Source organism: Hyposmocoma kahamanoa, unplaced genomic scaffold, assembly GCF_003589595.1.
Source record: "Hyposmocoma kahamanoa isolate Upper Pololo Valley unplaced genomic scaffold, ASM358959v1 114, whole genome shotgun sequence".
In the NCBI taxonomy this organism is placed as follows: domain Eukaryota; kingdom Metazoa; phylum Arthropoda; class Insecta; order Lepidoptera; family Cosmopterigidae; genus Hyposmocoma; species Hyposmocoma kahamanoa.
The window spans coordinates 3,397,499-3,423,623 of NW_020653383.1; the positions used below are offsets into that span (position 1 = coordinate 3,397,499).

The following is a 26,125-nucleotide window of genomic DNA, read 5'->3' on the forward strand; positions in this document are numbered from 1 at the left end:
ACGTACATAAACAATTTCTTAATATTTTAAAATGCATATAGTACAAGTATATTATTACATAATCCTGTTCAGCATTGACACGCATATTTGTCCTATAACGGCTTCAACTCTTCTAGATATTTATCACATTTCCTTCTTTTAATGACTATATGTTAATGTAATCTTTAGGTTCTTAATGAATTTATTTATTTTAATTTTTACTTAATTTATTGGAGAATACCGCTTAAGGTGTAAATACGCTTTGACAAATTGTAAATTATTTATTTATTTTTTTACTATTAAACTTTTCATATCAGTAGTCTTCTGGGTATTTTTTTTGCAATATTTATTGTTACCACACTAAATTACAGAAACGCACGCCCTAACAAGGCTTTAAAAGCAGACAAAATAAAAATTCGTTCAAGGCGAAATAAATTGAATTTTTTACGCGGTGGAGAAAATATTAAAAAAAGCCTCAACTGTTGAATAAGTCCAATCTTTGCGCTTTTCTTTATAATACCAAGTGACGGGACGAACAAGTCGTGTCTCGGTCCATCGCAGTTGCAGTGCAATTCAGAGCTTTAAATTGCGAAGATATAAGGGGCATTGCCACCCTTCCACACTCGTCACCTTGAGACATAAGTTAACAACTCCAATGTGACTGTAATTTCACCAGTGCCCTTACCCTTCAAAACCGGAACGCAGCATTATCTTAGTTTCAACTCAAGGGAGTTATTATTATTACAGTAAGAACTAGAAGATGTGTTGTACCTAGTTATAAAACAATTAAAATAATAAACAAAAATAATAAAAGGTAATTAAGATAACTATTTACAGCAATGAAATCATAATTTGATTAAATAACGTCTGTTTAATTAAATATGTTTAATTAAATTTGCATTACATAACAAAAAGTGTATTTGATAATTTGATATGTTCGAAGGCAAACAGTTCCACGTATATCGCACTGCTATTACAATAGGTTGTAACTCAAAACACATGAAATTCAAGATTATACTACAGCTGAATGTAAAATTTGATTCGCTTCAAGTCAATAAATCCGTCGTTGGTGTATTGCAAGAAACAATTAATATATATATATCTATTTAACTCAAAATTAGACAATTTTTTGTGAGCTGTTTCTGGACAAAACAAGTTACTAAAAAATACGAAATTATTTTTCCCTTTTATTTTTAAATATAATATTTGGAAGTAGGAAATAGTTTAAATGTCTGTAATAAACTTTAAACTATACGTAAGTTTTAACAATATTTCTCGTCAAGTGAGTAATTCGTTTTTCTTCGATTCTGAAAAAATACACTTTTTGAGTTAATACATTATAGTATTAACAGTGCGATATGTTGTATTTTGTACACTATTACGAACAATTTTGTATATTATACATTCATTAAAACGGCGTATAATTATTTTGCCCACCCCTGCATTCACTTTATTTTGAATAGACGTAACTTACAATTTTAACGGGAGAGTTATTTACATTATAAGCAGAATTCGTAAGAATCGTAGCTTTGGTATAACAAAGCCACCTCATGTGATCATACGCCTAAAGTGCATTTATTACATGAAAGTCATAAAACTAATTCGAATATACATATATAATAAATATCAAACAACCTGTAAGCATACCTTTTTTTTAGGTATATGTGATACCTCTCTTAATTAGGTATCTTTAATCCGTACATGGACAGTAGAATAGAATAGAGCAGAAATCATCTATTCCTTGAAACACATTACACATGTATTTTATAATACTAATAATAATACTGATAATAATATTAATAATAACGCTAAGGATTTTAAACTAAATGCATATACTATATAGAGTACAAAGCGTGTGTGTTGTGCTGCCAAAGAAAACGTGACCCACTCAGCTTGTTGTCGTCTCACATTCAAATGCTACGACGCTGATTTTCAGCGGATCCGGCAGTAATGGTGCGTTCCCACGGTCCATTATGTCAAATGTGTCTATTTGTACGGCCGAGCTCGTGAAATGGGCGAATCCGAGCGACCTCGGGCCGTCTCAAGTGGCAGCGCGTATTCGGGTTTATATCAGTGTGCTCTCGCACCACGCCTTTGAAGCTACTGTATATTACTGTATTGACAAAATTCAATGATTTACATTGAACAAAGAAAAGCACTGACATTTTTGCGTGCAGTACTATTGAAATAAAGTACCATGAACGGGATAAACCTCTTTTTTTAAAAGTAGTCATTTTAGTAGATGTTGCCTTATTATATTACACCGAGGTTACAAATTAGTTTTCAACAAAATTGAAAGTTTTTTGTTACAATCATAAGAGACGTCATAGTTGTATTGCTACATGGTATGTCGAACCAATTACAGTATGGCACTAGACTATGTCTTCTTGATTTCGGACTGAGAGAGCTCGATGATCGACTTCTGCATCGCCTGCTCGTGCTCCCTCAGCTCCTTGACGAGCACCGCGCGCTCCTCCGCGACAGCGTTCACTGTCGTCGCGTGGCCCTTCATTCGATACCTGGAACCAGCATATTTCCCCATGACACTCACGCAGTAAAGTTCTACAGACCAAGTACAACGCATCTCAGTTGTTCAAAAAAGTCAACTAGGTTTTTTTTTATATGAGTGTCGCGTCACATACATTCTGCCAAGCTCGTATATGCCCCGAAGACAAATACTGGTATAGTCGCCTGCACTCCCATGTTCCAACGCCCAAATAACGCCTTAAATTGGAATTTTACAGTCATTGTTCTACAGTTCTTATTAGCACCTATATTATTCTATAAATTACCGGAAAAAGAATTAATTATAGACAATTTACAATGAATTGCATAATTTGTTAGTTACTCAATGCTAATACAATATTGATGATTTTGCACTTGACAACATAAAATGTAAAATTTAACTAATGAACCCTACATTTTTTTTTATTAAATTCTAATTGTTTTTGTTCGTTTCTTATGCTCTTGTAAATTTTAAATTTAAATTTCTGCTGCATCAAAAGTAAAATGAAATATGTATACTATTCGTATGTCAGGTTTTGGAGAAATGTACAATTTAAACTATAACGCCATCATAATTATTATGTTCATCGAATAAATATCTTGTATTCATAAAACAATAAATCGTAATTTGTGCAAACAACATAGTATAACAACTTAATTTTGTCACGTGGAATTTTATAAAGCCTGGCTCAAGCCAAATATGCGATAGCCAGTATTTGTTCCTCCCCTAGCTCCATTCGGCGACAGCAATGGTTTAATTTTGGGATTTCGACAAATATCAACAACTATTCAAAGACGCAAAGATTTGACAAGTCGAATTAGCGATTGCAGTAGAGATGCGCTGTTGTTAGCCACGATTTCCATGTGACATAAAAATATGTAACAATGTAGTAGATTATTCAATTCGAACAATTAGTTCTGAAAATCCATACCCGACTTCCTCCTTCTTAAATTCATACTCTTTAATGTCGTTTTCAACACCTGACACGCCCCGTTTGCCACGCGGCTGGCTAGACATCGGCACCAGATCAGCGGCCTTCAGTGTCACCACTTGTGGGGCATCCGACATTTCTATGATTCGCACTGAACAGATAAGACATACATGACATATGGAACCCACTTTAGATCTCTATATTTAAGGATTTCTATTTAAAAATCACTTCTTTTTCCGCTACGATATGTAGTTCATAATGTAATTCATGTAATTAATTCACATCTATGAAATTTTTTAACCGTGATTCAACGGATTTCTCTCCTACAGACACAGACATCACAACATCCTTAACTTTTAATCGGACTTGGTACCAGTAGGATAAAATATTTGGCGACATGGTATCGAATCAAAAGACTGGATGCGATACTCGTAAGAAATATGGGATAAATAAAATCATGCTCATAGAAGTATCGATACTTTTGTTTTATAGGTTTTCCCCGCTTCAGGACAGAATAAAACACCTACGAATAATCGATGATTTTTAAAAAATTACTTGTTTCAATTAAAAATTGTAATATAATGTTGTTTTTTTTAATTCTATATTAATTTACTACATATCTCATCCAGCATCTATTTCCGATTCTAAACTTGAATTACTATTCGAACTATAAATGTTTACAATCTCTCGCTTCAAATAAAAAAAATCATTAGGGATGACACAGTCCTATAAATAATTAATTGCTGGTAACTTGTGTGATTTGAAACGTACATAATATTATTTATATTATATTATTAACATGACCTCAAGATTAATATAATCCATAGCCTAATTGAATTTCAGGGAAAAATATTGAAACTGTGGTAACAGTAAAACCGTCTGAGGTGAAAACAGTAAGTGACCTAACTCCTAACCCTAAGAGCTGAAAACCCTAACTGTTGCGCTAGCATGCCATTGTCGTTTGATATTTTACAATCAATTACTTCAATTGTCACATTGAGACTAAGCACAAATTATTTGAAACTATACCAAAATTTTATTTAATACGAGGCAAGTTTATTTCTATTACCTTGATCACCGCCGCCAACCATTTTCAAATGCTCTGCGTCACCTTCCACTACGCCGGGAATTTTCTCCACGTTGCACTCTTTGCAGGGCATACACTCTTCTTCTAAATTGTATAACTGGTGCATAAAATTAATTATTTAGTGAAGGTGACTCTTTAATTTTCGTTAAGTACTGGTACTGGTGGTAAATGTCTGACATACGTCATCAGACAATTACCAGACCAAATACTATTATACGCCGACGTCGCTCACCGAAATCTTCAACACACTCGGGAGGGCGTTGAGATTCTTGGAAGAGCTTGGGTGGCACGACATCATACCATACCATACTATTATATTTTCTCTTTCGCACATGCTCACCATCTATAGTGCTCTGTTTTAGCATCATTCGCTTGTCAATTAGTAATAAGACGAGGTAATTGTGAGAAGTATAATATTTCATACCCATGATGTAATAAAGCCATGTATGATCATACGTCAAAAGCTGCTTTTATTATATGAAAGTCATAAAAATAATACAACTACATGAAACAAATCATGTGTATGTGAAATTTTATAACACTTTTAATGAAGCGTGTAAAAGTTATCAACTTTAAATCTCGCTCCTAAAAAGTTTTCATTGCGATTTACTCTTTTTTTTACTAAAAAAATTACGCAGGCATTTGACCTCTAATTCACCTTATGGAAAGTGACAATGAGGTTGGCGATGGAGGATGTACACCTAAATAATGCCTATTCACTCTCGCCTTGAAAAGGTCCAAGTTATAACGATCAGGAAACAAGTCTGCAGGCAGCGAATTCCACTCCTTAGCCGTTCGCTTTATAATTGTGGAAGCGAAGCGCTTCGTGCGAATCCTAAGAATATCCACAACATAGAAGTGGAACCCCAACCTACCTACGTGTAGTCCCCCGATGATGGAAAGGGGAAGGTGGAATTAAATCGTGCAATTATGGTTATCAAAGCATATCCCTTTCTCTTTTGCATTGATGAATAATCGATCTTACAAATTATGCGAGCAAATTATCAATCAACCCAATGAAGTCCTACTGCTGACCACGGGCCTCCTTTAAGGAGAATATTCAGGCCACGTATTACCACATTAACCCAATCAGGGTTGGAAACATGACGTCTTTTAACAGACGTGACTTCATTCTACGGCTGAGCCTCGAACATCGAACATATAACCAGAAATAGAGACGAAATGTCATTTAATTTGTTTGAAAACTATTCTGCCAAATCATTACGGTGACGACTGCGCTCCGATTGGCTAGCCCGAAATCGAACCAATTGACGGGTGTTGTCAATTGACGGGTGTCGTCAATTGTTTCACTTCAAATCGACCAGTTTAGTTTGAGCTTTATTATAATGGAAGAAAATTGAAAAATTACGTATTTAATACCGAGTTCTTAGGTTTTCGCGATTGTTACACATATTGTTGACATTCAACCGTGACCATGGGACCTGTAAAGGGCCCGAAATATCGATTTCTTTGAAAAAACAAATATACGCGGATTAAATCCGCAAAAATAGTTTCATTTCCTATACATATTTAATATCTAATTAATGATGAAACGTGATTCCATTTGTTTTGTAATTAAATGTTGTGCTGTTTTCCCACACCACCGAATGGAACAGCCCCTCCTATAGTTCTAACTATGGGGGACTGTTCCATTCGGTGTCTAATGTAATATCTCTAGATATTACCTTTATTACAATAAATACAGAATATTTTTGGAATACACAGAGAGGTACTCACAGGTCAGTTGCTGGCAATGTACTAGTTCAGCTTTCTAACTTGTGATTTCAGTGCAAACGAAGAGTTAATATTTAAAAGTTATATAAGGGCCATTTGGCTGATGAGTTGCCAGGGATGGATGGCCCTTATTTTTGTCTATTTCTGGCTATCTACTCGATGGCATCGAACAATTAACTCGCTGGTTACATTTTTGGTGGTAGTGTTTGGGACTATAGTTATAAGGATTGTGTATTAATAGGTATTATGAACTACATGAAAAAAATATTCAACACAAGCGAAGCCATTTTTCACGATTTAGGCTTTACTGGGTTCGCAAAGCCAAGTTATTTACTTCCATTTTTATGGACATGGAATTTAGCAAAGTTGAATCTATCAATTCTTTGAACTGTTTTTAAACTATCGCCAACATGCAGGTTTCATAATTATCATGATTTTTGCAAAATATGCAAGTGATAAAATCAGTCATCTTAACCAGTGTTGTTTCCTTAAAATTTTTATAAATTAAAAATCCGTATCCGCATTAATCTATGCTGATATTCTGTGCAGATATTTTCTTCGTGATATTAATTTACTAACCATCCAAAAACGCTGCAAGCCCAAAAACCAGCAACCGTAGTTCTTACGAATTTTTGTGTCCTTGTTTTTCGGATTTGTATCTGGTTTTTAATAACGTTTTAGCCATATCTATGAAATGGTTCGTTAAAAACCGACTTTTTAGCCATTTCACAGATGGCGCTACGGCTAAAAAGTCGTTAAAAACCAGATACAAAGATCCGAAAAACAAGCACATACAAAAATTCGTGAGATCCGCTGGTTCGTTCCGTGGTTTAGTTGGCATAACGTCTGACACGGTTTGCTAGAAGACGTCGGTTCGAATCCAGCCGGATCGAAGAAATTTTTTATAAGTGTTCGTCTTTATATTCAATAATGGTGGTGAAACATCCTGACATTCCATAAAATACTTGCTTGTCACAAAGACATTAAAAAAAAACAGAATTACAAGAAGCTTTTTCATGTAAGTTCAATAAGGATCTATACATTTTTTATATAAAATGTGTAAAAAAATCTGCATCAGCAACAACCCTGATCTTAACTACCGATGGCATGAGACATGAACTCTGATCTCTAGCACGAATGGCAAACTTTCTATAGCAAGTATTCAATCAGAGCTTAAGTAAGTTTTAAAGTATATCTTATACACTATCCATATTACCTTGCCATCGGTGCCGGTGCCGAGGAATCGTTTGACAGGACGCATTTCTAGAGTGCACTGCGCATGCTCACGCGTCACGAACGGCGATAGCAGCGTGTGCGAACCGCCAACCCAGCGTTGGCACGCATGCACGCTGTCAAACGCATCATCGATCATTATTAGTCCAACATTAACACAATACCACCACGGCTCCCGGTAATCGTACCACTTATAGTATAACAGCTTCGGCTTCTAAGTACGGCGAAAGGCGACAGTTTTTGCACCCTAAATAGTAAAGTGACGTAAGAAACAAAAATAGTATTTTAATCGTTGCATAATAAGGGTTCTTACAGTCAAGTACAGTGACCTAAGGTAATAAGTACGAGATTTTAAGACCTAATTATGTAATAATTGCACACAATATATATACTTTTTCTACGAGTAAATTAAAATAATGGAAATAAACCAATATTTAATATTTAGTCACTTTTTCTGTACTTCTTCTTTTAAATGTTATGGCCCCATCGAAATAATCATGATTTCCCCAAAAATTTACTGGTGAATTTCGTCAGAATTCACTGAAAGGAGAATCGTCAAATCTAAAACGACAGAGAACCTACACAGACTATTACAACAGTTAGTTAACAATCCACGACAACGAACTCAAATGAAAGCCAAAGAAACGCAAGTATCCGTGATTCAATCAGGAGGCAGTAGAGCGTTTGAGTAGCATCTTAATTGATATTTTAATTACTAAAAATACTTTTTTCGTTTTAATAATTATTGTTTCAGTTCAGTAGCTTTTTTCGAGGTACTTTAATTTTCAAGTTATAATTGAAATTTGTGACCTAATGAAAAAAGTCATTGTTTATTGCACTTCAGTTTGATTCACTTTCAAGAGCTCACTCTTATTTTGGTTTGCAAATAATAAGTATGTATAATAGTCGATTTTGTTTACATGATAATTTAAATTTACGTAATTTATTTTTTGTTCGTTTGACGTGTATTTGTTCTTACATAGGGCGCACTATAAGTTTCCGGAACTGGCCACTTACATAAACAATATTTAAAAAGTAATTACAACATTTGAAAATGGAACTCTTTGGCTGTAGAATACAGTTTGTTTCATCTGACTGTCACTTGTTTTTACATTCTGGCGTCATTTTATAAATTGGTTGTCTACATCACCATAGATTTCTCGTGAAAATTTTCGTAGTATGATTTTCTACGACTTTAAATGTAATTTAACAGCTCAGCGGAGCTACGCTCGGCTTCAAACTGCTTTTGGCGATGAAGCACCATGCAAGACGACTATTTATAGCTGGTTTGCAGAATTCAAACGCGGTCGTGTGAACCTCAGTGACAAATTTCCTAATGGTCGCCCGTCCCAGTGGTCGGGCGACCACAGCAGTCAGTGAACAACAAAAAAATCGATGCTCCGTATGATCAAAACAGACAGGCGTGTGACATAACATGAGATTCAGACGTCTTTAGGCATAGCCATGAATCAAATACAATCAGAGCGTAAACGCCGTATCATCGTGCACCACGATAATGCCAGTTCTCACACGGCCAGATAGACAAATGAATTTTTGAAGGTGTTCACCTTCAACCTTTGACCTTATGAGCCATTCCGCGTACAGTCCCGACCTGGGACCTTGTGACTTTTATTTATTTCCAAAAATCAAGAACCAGTTACGCGGTCAACGATTTTCATCACCTGAAGAGGCTGTCGAATAATATGAAAAATATGTTTCAGAAATTGTCACGGATGAGTGGCATAAATATTATTTTCAAAATTAGTTCATTCGTATGAAAAAGGGCATTAACGCTAACGGAGAATATTTTGAGAAACAATCAATTCATTTCTGATCATTTATAGTATTTTTTTCTTATTCATTCCGGAAACTTATAGTGCGCCATGCGTATTTATTCTTTTTGTTTTTGAAATTTAACGCCATGTTTTGTAGAGCAGCGACATAATTATCTTAGCATAGGTATCTTACTATATGGAACTGCAGATCTACTCTACCATCCTCTATATGTCTCGCTCTACATTATCTATCATAACAATCTGTGTGACCACTATAATTACAATCAACAAATTATGAGACGACAATTTTGGTTTCAATTTAATTTAAGACAAAAAAATAAGACTAAGGAAAAATAGATAAAATTTTTTTGACCATGTATTTGGTTTTGATGATATTTAGAGTCAGTAAATTCCTTCATTCCTTCGTAGAAGACGATTCGAAATAGTGTGACTGTCCTCGGCATATAAAAAACAATAAGCTTTCCTTGCACACGACTGCAGTAATCACACATGGACACGACATTTTCATGCATTTGGTCTTGTTAAGAACTGTTACTAATCGTAGATCGTTAATATGCATGGGTAAGAAAGAATGGTTAAACACCGCGACTTTTTACATTAATACAAATGCGCGATTGCATCAATGCAATCACCTATAAATCCCAGGTATATCGATGCAGTAGCGCGCTTGCATCACTTTTGCATCGCTGCTTGAAATCGCGCGCGTGTAAAGGTAGACGATTAACGACTGCATCGCTACTGCATCGCGTTTGCATCGCTGCTAAAAGTCACCGTGTGTAACAGGTCTAAGATATCACTAATAGACTGACTCTTTGTCCGGTTCTCGTGCAGGCAACGTCCAGGTCTTGGTGCAGACGTCATCCTCAGCATCCGGTTGTGAGGGTATGGTTGTGCCAATGGTGGGCCGGAACGTGGGAAACATCGGTGGTTTGTTGGCGTTCGGATCGTGTTGTTCCATCAGCGCCGGTATGCGACACGCGACACAACGGGCGTCACGAGACAGCTGACGGGTGATCGCCGCCGCCTACAAGAAATATTATCAAGTCCAGAATAAAAAAAAGAAATATTAACTGTACGAATAAATCGTACGTGTCTGTTCTTAATTTAGGTCGTAAACATTATGCTTCCTTTACAATAAATTTTAGTGTACATCACGCACTCAGCTGAAAAAAAAAAAAAAAAAACCAAATGTAGGGGTTATTCTACATTCACTGATATAATGATAATTGATAAGAATGATGATAATCTTTGATATTTGATCGTGATATTGATGATATGATAAGGTGATAGACGGAGGTAATTAAAACGACAAACTCCGCTGAGTGCGTGATGTACACTAAAATTTATTGTAAAGGAAGCATAATGTTTACGACCTAAATTAAGAACAGACACGTACGATTTATTCGTACATTAACTATTAAACTTCTTCTTCTTCTTCTTCTTCCTGTCCTTATCCCAAGCTAGGATTTATTATTATTATGACTATATACAATTATTACATTTTCATAAAAAAAACTGACCACAAAAGTTTGTAAAATTACATCTATTTGTCAAGTTTTATTGGAATCGGTCAATGGAAAGTGAGTGAAAATCCAATAAACTGGATTCATCCCCTAATTTTCCACCCTAAGAGTGGAATATTTTCATTTAATTTGAATGGGAGCACTACTGCGACCCCCTTTACCAATAAAAAAAAAGAATCATCGAAATCAGTATGAACTCCGAGAACGAGAACAATTACTCCGAGATTTATGAAAATCTCGGAGTAATCGTGTAACATACACACAAAAAGAACCGTCGAATAAAGAACCTCCCTTTTTTAACCGTCTTCAAAAAAAGGAGGAGGTTCTCAATTCAACTGCATATTTTTTAATCAGTTGAAAAAAGGAGCGAAGATGAAGTTATCTCTAAAAGAAATCTCGTCCAGCCAACCCAAGACAATGCGAGAAATAGTCATTAGCGGGCAAGTCTAGGAAGAAATATTATAAACTAACGAATAAATTCTAAATTATCGATACTTAAATCAGTATTACAAATACATGCAATATATATTATAACATAATAAATGTTAAGAACACGAGACACTTTTTTCTGTCGTAATAGATCGCGTTCATGTCAAAAATGTAATAACATTATGCTTTTCAAGCACCAGTGTAGTGGAAGTCTGTTATTAGGATTTTCGCTTACCTTAGGGTCTCCGAGGATTTTGGCGAGCATCTGCAATCTCTTATGTAGCTCCTGCAGCTGATTTTCCGCATCATCGCGCACTCTAACCAGCTGCATCAGGTCTGCCTTGCCCTCCATGATGTCGCCAAAGTCATTCACCACTTGCTGCAAGCATATGGCTTTTAGGTCTTCGGAAATTTTAGCACCTTATGGTGTCACTATACTGTAATTTGACCACGCGGGGCACTCCTCCAGCGTGTGCTGGGCGGAAACCTGATCCCTCCCATAGTGGTGGCACTGCGTCGTCGACTTGCGGCCGATCCGATTCAGATACTCATTGAAGCATTCCTGCCCGGTGAGTACTTGCGCTGGCTCAACCAGAGTTCCAGGTTGGGCAGGATCGCGCCGACGGCGCGCTGGCGTGAGATCCACAGCTGTTCCGGCCTCTCGCGCCACTTCTCGAACGCCAGTCGGCGCAGCTTCCACCGCCTGGCGCAGACGCGCGTAAATACGCTCGTCCATCTCCGCCAGGATGTCCAGCGGGGGAAACCGTACCAGGACAGTCGCCGCGTCAAAGGATACAATGCGGTATCCTCGTGCGATCCTTACGGCCATGCAGCCCCACGCCATTGAGCATGGGTCTGCAGCGCCGGATGCCGTGAGTCGGTGTAACCCGTCTGGTGTCCCATACAGGGCCACGGATCGTACCACCACACCGCATAAACAGCGAACTCCCTCCGCAAGGCCCCCAGGTTGGGCAGCAACCGGTGCAATGGACCCGCCACCCTATCGATCCGGGGAACCAAGTGCCGGAAATGCTCCTTGAAATCCCAGCGACCGTCCAGGATGATTTAAGTATTTTCTATATAATACGGACGAGATGAACAAATTGTGCACCTGGTAGAAAGCTACTCGCCTGTCCATAATATTTGGAGTACCACTCAGAGTTTAAATCATAAAGATCTGAGGGTCACTGCCACGCCGCCCGACACCCTGAGACATAAGTTGTCAAGTATCATGTGACTGTAATTTCACCATTTCCCTTCGAAACCGGAACGCTATAACGTTCAGTACTTCCCTGGACGAACTCTGTCACAAGGAGCTCTACTACTATTCAATTACTACTAAATTGTAAACTTCAGAACTGAAATATGGTCATGGGCTTTACAAATGTTTAAGATTTCACATTTATCTCTGAACTTCAGACTGGTTTTCAATTCAGACTGTTTGACCGCAGAGGTGGTGGTGCGTAAGGAAGTCACCAAACTTATTAATGCGGAATCGTCTTAATGTGAGCGTGTTTAACCACACTTGTCGCATTCGCCGTTAACGCGGCCGTTCGCGCGCCAGTTATTTGGAACCAGGATCGGCTGTCGTCGGCTTTTGTGCGGATGCTGTAGGAAATACGTGGCAAGCAGATTCGTTACCTACCTGTGTCGAGCCGCGTTCGCACGAACCGATGCGAAACGCAGGACGTCTTTTTCGCTTTGACGTTCATGGACATAAAGCTTTTCTGTCCGGCATAATGCGATTCGGCGTTAATAAGTGTGGTGGCTCCTTAAAGCCTTCAAAGTATTTTAATACAACATCGACTACGTACCATCCAGACTTTATCTTGTCTCCGGAATTTGTCATGACAGGCTTGCAGCCGCGCTTCAAGATCCTTTCTAGCCTCTTCGAATTGCTTCTCCGTCAACAGACCAATTAGGCGAGAGTTGTCCGCCTATTGTCCATAATACATTTTAAGATTTGTTTAGCTCCGACGTACCATTGATCAGTGGTACCCAAACTTTTTTATCTTCTAGACCACATACCATATTTTTCTTTTTAAATCCTGCCTTTCTAAAAAAAATCCCTATGGATTTTTTTTAAATTCATCAACTTGAAACATGTTTTAGACAGCTGACACAATGCTTCTCACATATATTATGTTTTTATAGTAAGAAACTTTACATAATTCAGACCCGAATCTCTCAAGATGGAAACAATGCACTACTACAATTTTTTCTGACAATTTTGATTTTAGGGTTGTCAATGATTACTTTTTTTATTAATTAAGGTTTCTCAATAGTTTAATTTAAAATTCCTTCCTTTGACTTCGTGATGTTGTCTTACTTGAATTTGCATAAATCTTTTAGAATTTTGAGACTTGCAATTATAATGAAAAATAATATATTGTGTAATATGTCCAGTACATTGGACAATTTATCATTTTGTACGTGTACAGTGTGTTTTTTAAACTGGAACAATATGGGACATTAGGAACCATTCAGTCTTTTTTTGTGAAATCAATTTTGGCATAGTCCATAAAAATAAATAAACTTGATTATGTTTTTAGTACCTACTGATCGACTCGAGTTTCCTGTAAGGATCATTTCCTTGTATCGGAAGAAAAAATCGGAATAGCAAAGTCGGTCAAATTAAAGTTTTGAGCAGCAACAGCAGAAGTTGGTCAAAGTTTTTATGGAAACTGTAGAAAAAATATATAAATCTTCATAATATACAAAGTTGACACACGGGACTTCTACTCTTGGTTTGAGGATCACTTTCTTCATTAATAATAATAACGCACACACTCAAAATAGCCCCACACTAAGGAAACCCCATAGATATAGGAAAGGAAACCCTGTGTCGCGGGTGCCATGGACACACACATAGACAACCACAAATTACACCCAAACTCACAAGAGAAATAAATGTAGGGCATACAAATATTTCTCCCGGCCCGGGAATCGAACCTGGGACCTCTGCGTGGCAGTCCCGCATGGTAACAGTTCGGCCATGGAGGCAGTTGAGTTCTAGAATAGGCGAATAAAAAAAGCATGTCCGTTTTTCGCGTCAAAAACCATACTGTGAGATAACTACTGTATCCATAGTTACTATGGATACAGTAGTTAAAGTAATTATTAATGTTGATTATTACAGTTCATTATCATTTACGGTGTACAATTTATGAACATACTTACCTTGTCCTTAAGCCCGTCTAATATTTCATCGCGATCAGCTTTTTCTTCACGCATCATTTCCACGCACTCTACTAGACTCTAGGACAGTGAAAATTCATCATTTTACATTTATTTATCATCATAAATGGTCAGTTAACGGTGTTCCACATATATTCATGTATAGATATAGCTATGAGGAGTGACAGGGTTGTTAAAACCACCAAATATTAATAAATTACTTTTTTCGAATTCCGAATTTCCTGAAATGGTTTTACTGCATCATAAGACAAAACCATTGACGTATGAAGTAAAAATTGGATTTTGAATTAATTGTAATGGTGCCATGTAAAAAAATGCAGTAGATAAGTGACCTTTCACCAAAGCACAGGATAAAAAGTACGAAAATGGTCACTCGGCGCCCCTCCCTAGCTTTTGATGCCGCACCACGCCTGCGTTCTTATCGTAACTGAATAGATTTGAATAGCTTGACATGCTTTACCCTGTGCCTTTTTTTATAATATCAACTGATACACACAAAGATACCAGGCACACGAACAAGTCGTGCGCCTGGTACTAATACGCCTGTTCATAACGCTGTAGTACCGCTCAAAGCTTTAAATTGCAAAGATCTGAGGGGCACAGCCACTGCGCCCGTCGCCCTGAGACATAAGTAGTAAAAGTTCCATGTGTGTGTCACCAGACCCTTCAAAACCGAAACGTAATAATGGTCACATTAATGCTTGACGGCAGAATTATCTAAGGTGGCAGTAAACTCTTTCACATGGAAATCTACTGCTACGGCTACTAAACCTACCAACATTACTAAAGAAATATTATAATAAGTATACTAAATAAATATCGTAAATGTTAAGTGTGTACAAATGTTTATTTACAAAGGGCAACCCTTAGAGTTTCTAGCTCATTCTACTCAGGGGAATCTGCCTTATGAATGAGCCTCTGCTCATTCGCGAGGCAGATTCTAGAACTCTCTAGTTTTTAGAGTTTAATCAATAATACGATTTCAAGTGCAATTTGCTTACCTATGCAATAAAGATTATTTGACTTTAACTTTGATTACTGCTGGTAAGTTATTTAATAACCGCAAAATAGTAACGATAATATTTACTTTTCACGGTCCTACTTATTTCTGCTGTCCGTGTATAATAATTGAGGTCTTTGTTACGTGGTTTTGTGTAAATTTGTCGTCCTTTAAATACATACCCTGAGCTCATCGCTGAGTTGGCGCTGATACGCGGTGAGCCCAGAATGCAAGTAGAGGGTGCTGTCCAGCTCGGACACCAGCGCCTCGTAGTGCTCATTCAGTTCCATCACAGCTAAACAAATTAAATGATGGACATTACGATTATTTAAAACCCCTTCGTAATTTGAGTTCTTGGTCACACTCGGGTGGAAGAGAATTGAAGGTGCGAAGTTATAAGACTATAGATAGTGTGGAGATATCAAAATAACTAAAGTACCGGCACGCTATGATGGCCGTTTTGACGTTTGTCCGCTCATCATGTTTCGTATTAATTCATAACTACGTTGAAGGAGCTAATTGCTGTACATTGTTGTCAATAGTGGCGTGCAGTAAAATTTGTGAAATGTATCATTTTATGACACAACTCAGAATTTGTGTTTCGAAATTCGAAATTTTTTCAAACTAAATCTAAATCGATCGTCACTTATGGGATCGCTGGTCAGCACAACTTCTACCTCCGGCAAACTCGCGTCAAAGCTCAATGCAAATCGGAGCAATTTCGAATTAACGATATATTAAGTACAACAACAACAACATTTTTATTTTCGTTTTATTAAAATTTTTAATTAGCTTTTGCAATACTAGTTATAAATCTAAAAACTTATAGATGCGTCTCGCATTTGATTATGTTTTTTTCGATAATGAATTGAGATTTCACCTCACTATTGTAACCTGTCAAAGCGGCTATCATAGCGTTCTGGTACTGTAAGTACTATTCATCAATCATCGCTGATTGTGATTTTTATACTGATTGGATCCAGTGACGGTAGCTCCTCTATTGATATCCGCAATTAAAGCAAATAAATGTATACGCAATGAATTTCCGCAACAAAGCGGTAAATCATAATGAAAGTTGTTACTTTCAATTCAATTGTTTTTAATTTGTGTGTTTGCATATTTTTTATTGATGATAACCTCACCCGCGGTCTCGACGTTGGTGTTCACGGCGCTCAGTTGCATCAGCCCCGCGGTCAGATCGTGCCGCATTTGGTCCATCTGATCTTGGAAACCTTGAATCTGACAAAGATAGAAAATGACACGTAACTAATACATCGCTCTTGAAACCAAATACTGTCGCATGTCGTCAGTATTTGGTAAAAGTAAATAATAGCAAGAGACGAGACGAACAAGTCGTGCGCCTGATGGTAAGCTACACGCCTGTCCATTACAGTTGCAGTACCACTTAGAGTTTTAAATCCCAAGGATCTGAGGGGCACTGCCACTGCCCCCGTCACCCTGAGACATAAGTTGACAAGTCCCATGTATCTGTAATTTCACCAGTACCCTCACCCTTCAAAACCGGAACGCAGTAATACTGACATTACTGCTTTACGGTAGAAATAGATGATGTGGCAGTACTTCCCTGGGCGAACTCATTACGTAACTTTACTACAGGTTATATACTAAAATAATTTGACGGGCTCCATGGTCGAGTGGCTTGCACACCAGTTTTCATGGTGTCGCCATCACTGAGGTCCCGAGTTCGATCCCCGAACTTTTCTATATTGTCTCGGGTCTGGGTGTTTGTGGTACCGTGCGGGTACCGTCGTTGTTTCCGATTTCCATAACAAGCAAGAGCAAGTATGATGAAAATATCTACTTGCAGATAGACCAAATTATATGTATGAGCCGTAGTGTTAGTGACATGCAGTGTTTTATTGATTGACTATAGTAACGGAACTTACGAGTTTATTTGACTTTTTCTATATGATAGCGTTACTTTTAGTTCTTTTTTATTTTAACAATAACTTACATACTTAATAACAATAAATAGGTTATGTCCCAGTTATCTTTTCCTTCATTCAATTCAATTCCGGTTTTTATTCTCATTCCTTCACTGTTCATGCGGTCAGACATTGGAACGCACTTCCTATTTCTGTTCACGAAAGTACATCATTAGCTACTTTCAAATTGAGAGTTATGGGGAATTATTTATATACTGTTCCATCCATATTATATTTTGAAATACGTATTTATCTAGTTTATAATAGTTTAATGTTATTAATATTGTATTACATAGTTTTGTTTTTTATGCACGTAAGCCCGTTATTACAATTATTTTGTCCAGTATTTAGGTCTACAGGAAGAAATTTCCTATAGAAATAAGCAGTACCTTTTGTTTGTGTTTTCCTTTTATTAAATGTATTCTGTGCATTTTCCTGTGCAATAAATAATAATAAAAAAACAATAAATATTTATAATAGCATGCGGGTCGATTCCAAACCTCGGAGTTTGAGTTTCTTATTTGTTAAAAATGTTGATTGAAAACTCAACTGAAACTTGTTATAACGCAAACAACACAAATTTGATTCAAACATTTTTAACTTTGTTTATTTGAAAATAGCAATCCATAAAGTTTCTTGCTCGTTCTTCTCCGGGAAGTCAGCACAGTGAATGAACACTAACTAAAAAACGATGTTTTCAAGTGTAATTTTATTTTACCTATGGAATAAATTATTATTTGACATTTACTTTGACGCACAGACTCATAGCCCCGCACTAGGGAAACCCTGTACCTCGGACACACACATAAACAACCACGAATTATACCCAAACTCACGAGAGAATTAAATATAGGCCATACAAAGATGTCTCGGCATTCGATTCGATTGAAAGGAATTTAACTTATATCATTATTTACATTGCAGTTTCCTTACCTGTGTAGCCAGTCCGGAATCGAACCCGTGGAGCTGCTCGGAGTAGTCCTGCACCAAACTCTTCATCGTCGATACACGATTCTCTATATCCAGCACTCCTTGCAACTGTCCAGCTGAACATAATTAAGTATTATAGATGTTCCTCTTCATTAATTATATTGTTGCAACGTTTAAGACAGGTAGGAATTCTTACTCGTACAGGTACAGTTTCTTAGGATGTGTACAGATCTGGCGAATGCGTCACAAATTCGCCTGTTTGCGAAAGGCTCGCGAGCTGCCAAATTACGTAGTGCGAACTGTTCGCGTGCCGTTCGCGCGCCACATAATATTAAAGTGTATATTAACTCATCGAGTAGGTATATAACCAGAAATAAAGACGAAATAAGGGCCATCCAACCCTGGCAACTCATCAGGCAAATGGGCCTTGTGGCATTTTTAAATATTAACTCTCGTTTGCGCTGAAATCACAAATTCGAAAGCTGAAATAGTAAAGCGCCAACAACTGACCTATGTGTACGTCTCCGTATATTCCAAATATATTCTGTATTTATTGTAATAAAGATACGTACGGTGGTGTAGGAAAAACAGCAAAACATCTAATTACAAAACTAAAACAATCACATTTCATCGGTAATTAAATATGAAATATGTAATTTTACAATTTTCGTCCATTATAGCAAAGTAAATTTAAACTGGTCGTATTGAAGTGAAATAATTGACGACACCCGTCAATTGTTTCGAATTCGGGCTGGCTAATCGGAGCGCAGTTGTCACCATAATGATTTGGTAGAATAGTTTTCAAACAAATTAAATTACATTTTGTCTCTATTTCTGGTTATATACTCGATGATTTAATTGCACGCATGCAGCGCATTCGCCAGACTTGTAAGTACCCTTATGTTGTTCTTATGATATTTGGTTCTTAAAGAAAATACGAATTCACGTGCGGTAGAAGGAATACATACGTATCCATAATTTGTCACTGTCGTTCAAGTAATGATTTCCTTATTAAGCTTGTTTCTTTCCATTATATTTGGTTAATTAGTGTACCTTTTTTGTGATACCAAACGAGCAAGTCGTGTACCTAATTGTAAGCAACAAGCCTATCTATAACAGTTGCAGTGCCACTAAGAGTTTTCAATCACAAAAATGAGAGAAGCACTGTCATCGTCACCCTGAGACAAAAGTGACAAGTCCCAAGTCCCGCGTGCCTGTAATTTCACCTTGGGCAATTACTGTAGTCGTTGACCCAAATCTATATATATATATATATAATCTATCTTGTCAAATCTATATTACAGCCACGTCTCTTTCGGAGTGTAAGGCACTTTTATCTCACTTGGTGCTAAAATTACCAACCAAAATACTGCTCCATGAAACGCCTATTACACTTGCTTGGAAGTGATAGTCGTGGAAAAATTATTATAGCTAACCAAGAGCTTTGGCAGTCTTGGCGGCGTTCTCGGCGGTCTGGTTGGCTTTGTCGGCGACGCTGCCGATATTTTTCGCTAGCTCACTTCGAAGGTCATCAAGCGCCCGCCTGTTTCCAATGGTATGTACGTTTTCAGATTAATTAATATCGTAAGTTTTACTCTGTCGGCTCGCCAAGGAACAGTCGTTGCCCTAAGACCCCTCTGGCCGACCTTGTGGTTCTCAGACCTTCTTACGCAGTGTAAAGAAATTTCAGCTTTTTGGTTGAAACTTGTATTTATGAAATGTTATTAAAGATCAAATTGCCTTAAAAAGTTACTTAAAAGGTCATTCACCAATGATACAATAAGGAAGTCATACCAAAATGAATTTTACGACTCACAGGTTAAAAGTCAAATTTGTTTTTTGTTACAGAACACTGGCTGAAAGATTACGAAGTGATTAACAACATAGAAAATTTTGTAATAGTCAGTTCGTTCATAAGAAAGAGCTTAAGTAGAGGTGAACCCATGATTATTACTAAACGTAACTTAAAATTTAAAGAGCGTAAGTGATATCCTTACACACTTTAAATTTTAAGTGATAACAGATCTTTCTACTGAAGGAACTATTGAGATTTCATGTGTGGAATTGACTCAGTTTGTCGACGTCTTATGTGTATACAGGCCCCCTCTGCTAATTTTAACGAGTTTGAATTAATTATGGAAGATAGTTTAAAGCGGATTTCTCCAACCAAAAAAAACGTAGTAATATGTAGAGATTTCAATGTAAACCAGTTGGAAAACTGTTCTACTTCTGTAAGACTCATTAATTTATTTAAAAGTTTTAACTTGATTAATCTTTCCTTAGAACCAACTGGCATCACTGCCTCCTCTTATACTTGTATTGATAACGTCTTTTGTAACACAGACGCAGTGTCTAAATCAATAATAAATTGCTTAAGATCAGACCACAGCGGCCAATTGGCTTCTTTTAATCGTAAAATGAGCAAGAAGGTAGACCAATTTCTCTGCAGACCGATTACCACAGAACGAATCATTAGATTTCAAAATAATATCGGCAATGGTTTAAATTTCCTACCCCATATACCGGAGGTTCCAAATACTTTATATAGCACAATATTTGGTTTAACTAAAAATGAATTTGATAATGTATTTACATCGAAAACTTTAACTTTCCATGGAGAGACTAAATTCAACGATTGGGCAACAGTAGGTATTAAGTCTCGTTTGAAAGAGCTATATGCTATGAAAACTTATAATACTAATTCCAATTTCATTGAATAGGTTAGAAATTTTTCAAAAATATTTAAAAAAGTATATGTAGCTGCTAAAGTTAAGTTTCACAGCGACAAAATTAGACAATCGATAAATAAATCTAAAACAGCTTGGAGTAGCCCAAGCTTTTGAATCGTTCTTTTCAGAAATTGCTGTGAACACTACAGAATCATTAAATTCCTCCCCTTCTCTTGCTATTGATCTCCTAAAGGAAAATGTTAACGTTTGTGGCAGTTTATTTAATTTCCGTCATGTTAATCCACAACACATCATAAAAGCTTTTAAATCAATACATGTTAAAAAAACGGAAGATCTGTGGGGTATATCAACTAGTGTTATAGACACAGTTATTGATCTAATTTCCCCACATTTAGCTGTAGCTTTCAATAGGTGCGTTGACGAAGGTGTTTTTCCCGATTTAATGAAATACAGCAAGGTTATTCCCTTATTCAAAAGCGGCAGGAAAGTTCATCCTAGCAACTATAGGCCCATTTCAATTTTACCAGCTTTAAGTAAAATATTCGAAAAGGTTATGCTGACTCAATTACTGTCCTATTTTTGAAGGAATCATATTTTTCACAGTGAACAATACGGGTTTACTAGTGGTAGATCGACTAGCGATGCGGGGGTAGCGTTACTAAAACACATCTTTGATGCTTGGGAAAGGTCCCAGAACGCTATTGGTGTTTTCTGTGACCTCTCAAAGGCATTTGATTGCATTGATCATATTACTCTTATTAGGAAGCTGGAACATTACGGTGTAAATGGCAAGGCGTCGAAACTTGTCTCGTCATATCAGTAGAATTCAGAAAGTAGACATAAATGGAGTGACTTCTTTAGGTTCTCCAGTAAAAATAGGTGTTCTGCAGGGCTCAATACTTGGACCTTTCTTATTTCTGATTTATATTAATGATCTGCCATTCTTTGTTAAGGACCATTGCGAAATAGTATTGTTTGCTGATGACACATACTTGATTTTTAAAACAGACAGACATGACATTAACTATGACCATATTAATGATAATAATCTAAGGTAGTTTATTGGTTTAATGCTAACAATTTATTGCTTAATACCATGAAGACAAAATGTGTTAAATTCGAATTACCTAACGTAAAATCGATTAGTCCAAGCATAGAAATAAACGGAGAAAAGTTAGACCTTGTTAATAAAGCAGTCTTCTTGGGAGTGACCTTAGATAGTAAACTTCAATGGTTTCCACGTATATCTTCCCTGGCCTTTGATCTTGACTTGACTTTGATTTGTTAAACACCTTTTTTTACACTGATCTACTCAAAACCAAATAGATAATTAGGAGATTAAGTATCTTAGGGCATTGACTGTATTATCTACCGTAGGTAGGTACCTGCACGACTGACATAAACGTCTATGTATATTTTCATAGATATTTTTAATAAAACCTTTTTGCTTTTTATTTTTAATAAAAGCTTCTTGAAAAATAGGCGCCTTGACGTCGAATTGCGGACACCAGCCGGTTACACCAAGTACCAAGTACTCTTCTTGAAATATTCACATATCTGACGCATCGTAGAATAATACCTACTTTCACCAATGATACACTAGCGGGTAAAATTGTTAGGAAAAAATTAAAATCGCTCACATTAATTCGCCATAAGTGATTTTTTCATTCTTGAGCAAAGAATCCTTTTGTTGAGTAGACTTAGGCTTGGTATCGGAGGAGATGGACTGTTCCGCGACTTTTGGGGGACCGTGTAATCCTCCTGTGACCATCCCACCTACGGCGCACAATGTTTTGTAAAACCCAATTCCATGATATTCCCTTTTTGTTCAAAATTCCTATAGTTTGATTTAATGGAGATACGTATAGTTTCGGAAAAGAAAAAACAGATAAGAAGTTTTCGTCCGAATAAACATAAAAACAATCATGTTTCAATTTATGTTTGAAAATTATTATTATAAAAAAGTCGTTTGTGGCCACTTTCACCGCCTTCCAAGTAGAATGCGTGTGTTTAAATACGCACGCAGCCTCCGATTTTTCTGGAATTTATGTGCGAAATTCTGACTCGGAAGACGCGTGAATTTCCCAACCAGAATCGGGCCTGCGTGGCGGACTATATCCTAAACCTACGGCTGAGAGGAGATTCGTACCCAGCAGTGGAAAGTATAAATGGGTTGATGATAATGAAAATGATTAGCAAAATGACTTAGTTATTAGATAACACCATAAATGGCAGCATTTCAAAGCTACCTGTTTCTCCAGGTCTAAACATGACCCCGGCCACGGCCGCTGAAGGAATCTTAGCATCGGGAGCATCGGCAAGCTCCCAAGCAGGTGATTGTGGAGTTTTCTGATGGGAGACACGTTAGTATTACTAGTAATACGAGCCTCGATGCAAAAGAGTTCGTCTACTAAGCTAAATTTAAGACACTACGTTTCAAAATGAAATTTAGATCAGAAATTTATAGTTCTGTGCCTAGAAAATAAACTGTACATTCTATAACTAAATATAGCTTATTTTTTGAACAATTTAAAAATATTTAAAAATAATGAATTCTTCCACCAACATCAACGCATAAAAGTTCAGCCATCGCGGTAAAACAAGCAAAACAGTTCGTCTACCACTTGATTGTGTCTCTTTTACTCTCAATAACGGCCTTAATCCTAAGTGCCATTGTCACTACCCACTCTTTACATTCTTCTGTAAGGCTAGCACGACAGATACTGCATACTGGTTTCCAATATGTTTTGCTATTTCACTTCATTAACATTCCCCTCTACAAAATGCAGACGACCCTCACCTTGAGTCGACATGCAACCCCATATAATTACAGACCCAGGCAACTTCACTTTTCTCTTTATGCAATCTTTATGGAATGCTTCATCTTTATTTCGAATAACTTAACGGAAAACTGTTCGTCACTAACAGTCACTTCAAATTTTGATTCATCCCTCGTCACTCCATATTATTTGACGCCACTAAGTCCAGTTCAAGTAATCGGGAGCGAATTTCCGTCTTTTCTTTTTCTGCAATGGAGTGAGTAACGGTTTCTCTTTAGCGGTGTAAAAGACATAACCCTTTCTCTTCGGGACCCTTTTGCAAGTATCGACTGAGACATCTTTCTGAATCACATCACGCCGTTCCACGGTAAGTTCTTCTGCACGGGCACGACGGTTTTTCTTGATAATTTTCTTTAAGATTTGATTTTCATTTGTAATTCGTGGGCGGCTCGGTTTCTTCAAACACGAAACTGTGCCGTTTTTCTTGTGATGTTGGATGGTTGTCTGGATAGTACTTCTTGGCAGTAATAGATCTTTAGCCATTTGGTATGCAGATTTTCCATTATTACTGCTGGTTATTATAATATTTCGAACTTTTTCGGTGACACCGCGACACATATTGGTCAAAATAATTAGTGAAAATAATGAAGAAATAGGGGAGAGCGGGGCTGAAATTGCCGGAGGCAAGTTGTGCCGTAACAAAAATCTCAAAAACGGAAAGAGATAGCCATATGTTCATATTACGTCTTGAAATGCCGAGCAATCTGGCAGTCTAGCGCATGCACGACGGCCAATTTCGTTGCTTCAGGGACGCGCACGGAACGGTAGTAAGTGTATGGGTCCTCCAGGGCCACGTGAGTAAATGTTTTCGTTTTCACACTTTTTGGTCTCAAGTCAGCATTTCTGGTGCTATGGATATGGGAGTTATACTAATACATTTGTAATTTGTCCAATAATGTTAATTTATGCAATTTTAACACTTTTTGTACATTATTTTTTGCCATATGATAAAATGTTAATGTCATCCAAACGGGGTGTGTCCAAAAGTTCCTATCATTCGGGGTCAATTGTGCCGCGGCACAACCAACCACCACCAAACTTTGTTAACCTTTATTATTTTGTTTGATAGAATGAGAAAATACCGGCGAAAAACACAGAGAGGGAACTACTTCTCAGGACCTGTTACAAGGGGCTGCTGGTGCGGTCATTAAGGACGGGTGCAAATTAAAAACCGTTGCGCGTGAATTGAAGATTTGTCACACAACGCTGCAATGGTATATCAAGAAAATAAATAGTGATCTTTCTTCTTCGGTTGGATACAACCAAGACTGGTTTTTAATGATGAACAACAGACGTCATTGAGTCATATATCCGAAAAAACTCTTCTATCTACTTCGGCCTTTTAAAATAATAAGTTAGACAACTTGCATACCAGTGTGCGGTGAAATTTGGTGTCGAGAAGATTCCACAGTTGAAATCGACCTGGTTTGATGTAACAGATCTCATTTACATTAAAATTAAGTACAAATTATTAATATACATATATTATAACATACTTTGAATTTGCCGTATCACGAAGAACTTATGTTTAGTTAAAAACTGCTCAAATATAAAAACATGTTTTGATGATTTTTTTTAATTTATTAGGAATAAGGGTATCAAATTGTATGGTTTCTTATTTCTAAATCCATATCGCATCTATATTACAGGCCAAATATTATGCACGGCACAACCGACCTCAGCTACGGCACAACTTGCCCCAAAGAGGGATCAGTAGTGCCCTACCACCGCTGTTCATAAAAACAATCATCTATAAAAAGCTATTCAAAGTGCACAAAAACTTCATATAAATTTAAGCTATAATGAAATTTTACATAAGATAGATTAGAATTACTAACCGTAGCATTGGTTTCAGCCGATTTATTAAAATCGGCACTTTCAGCCCCGTTCTCCTTGGATCATACCTTTTTATACCCTTTGACATCTTAAATGACGATCGTATTCTATTTTTAATTTGAATTTTATATATTTTTTGTAAAACAATATAATGAGCCTGAACGCTCAGCGTACACGAAATATTTTGCATCAATTAAGAACTAGACGAAATACAAATAACAATTTAGAAACATATATTTTTCCTTAATAGTGCCAAAGTGACCCTTTTAATGGAGTAGTACTACATTGTATTACATGTTTGTTGCTAGTGCCCACATGACATGCACATGAAAAAAAAATCGGCGTAATGTATGACTAGACCTAGACGAACTCTTTTACATCGGGGTTCGTAATCATATATATAAATTATACAATACGAATTTACTACGATTAAACGTTCAATTGATAAATCAAATAAAAACATTTCT

The 26,125-nt window shown here is 36.9% G+C and overlaps 2 protein-coding genes across 2 annotated transcripts; both read right to left on the minus strand.

The window, feature by feature from the left end:
* Positions 1-1,415: 1,415 nt before the first annotated feature.
* On the minus strand, positions 1,416-13,168 carry LOC113239669. Its single transcript, XM_026476750.1, has 7 exons — positions 13,033-13,168; positions 11,454-11,597; positions 10,076-10,290; positions 7,454-7,586; positions 4,486-4,600; positions 3,417-3,567; positions 1,416-2,498 (listed from the first exon to the last, which is right to left on the minus strand). The coding sequence occupies exons 1-7, from the start codon at positions 13,033-13,035 to the stop codon at positions 2,357-2,359; spliced, it is 903 nt and encodes a 300-aa protein (XP_026332535.1). The 5' UTR covers positions 13,036-13,168; the 3' UTR covers positions 1,416-2,356.
* On the minus strand, positions 13,043-25,689 carry LOC113239254. The gene is made up of 10 exons (XM_026476180.1): positions 25,661-25,689; positions 23,232-23,331; positions 22,623-22,758; positions 19,729-19,835; positions 18,296-18,408; positions 16,559-16,655; positions 15,599-15,711; positions 14,399-14,476; positions 13,087-13,155; positions 13,043-13,051 (listed from the first exon to the last, which is right to left on the minus strand). The coding sequence occupies exons 2-10, from the start codon at positions 23,251-23,253 to the stop codon at positions 13,043-13,045; spliced, it is 744 nt and encodes a 247-aa protein (XP_026331965.1). The 5' UTR covers positions 23,254-23,331; positions 25,661-25,689.
* Between the last annotated feature and the right edge of the window lie 436 nt (positions 25,690-26,125).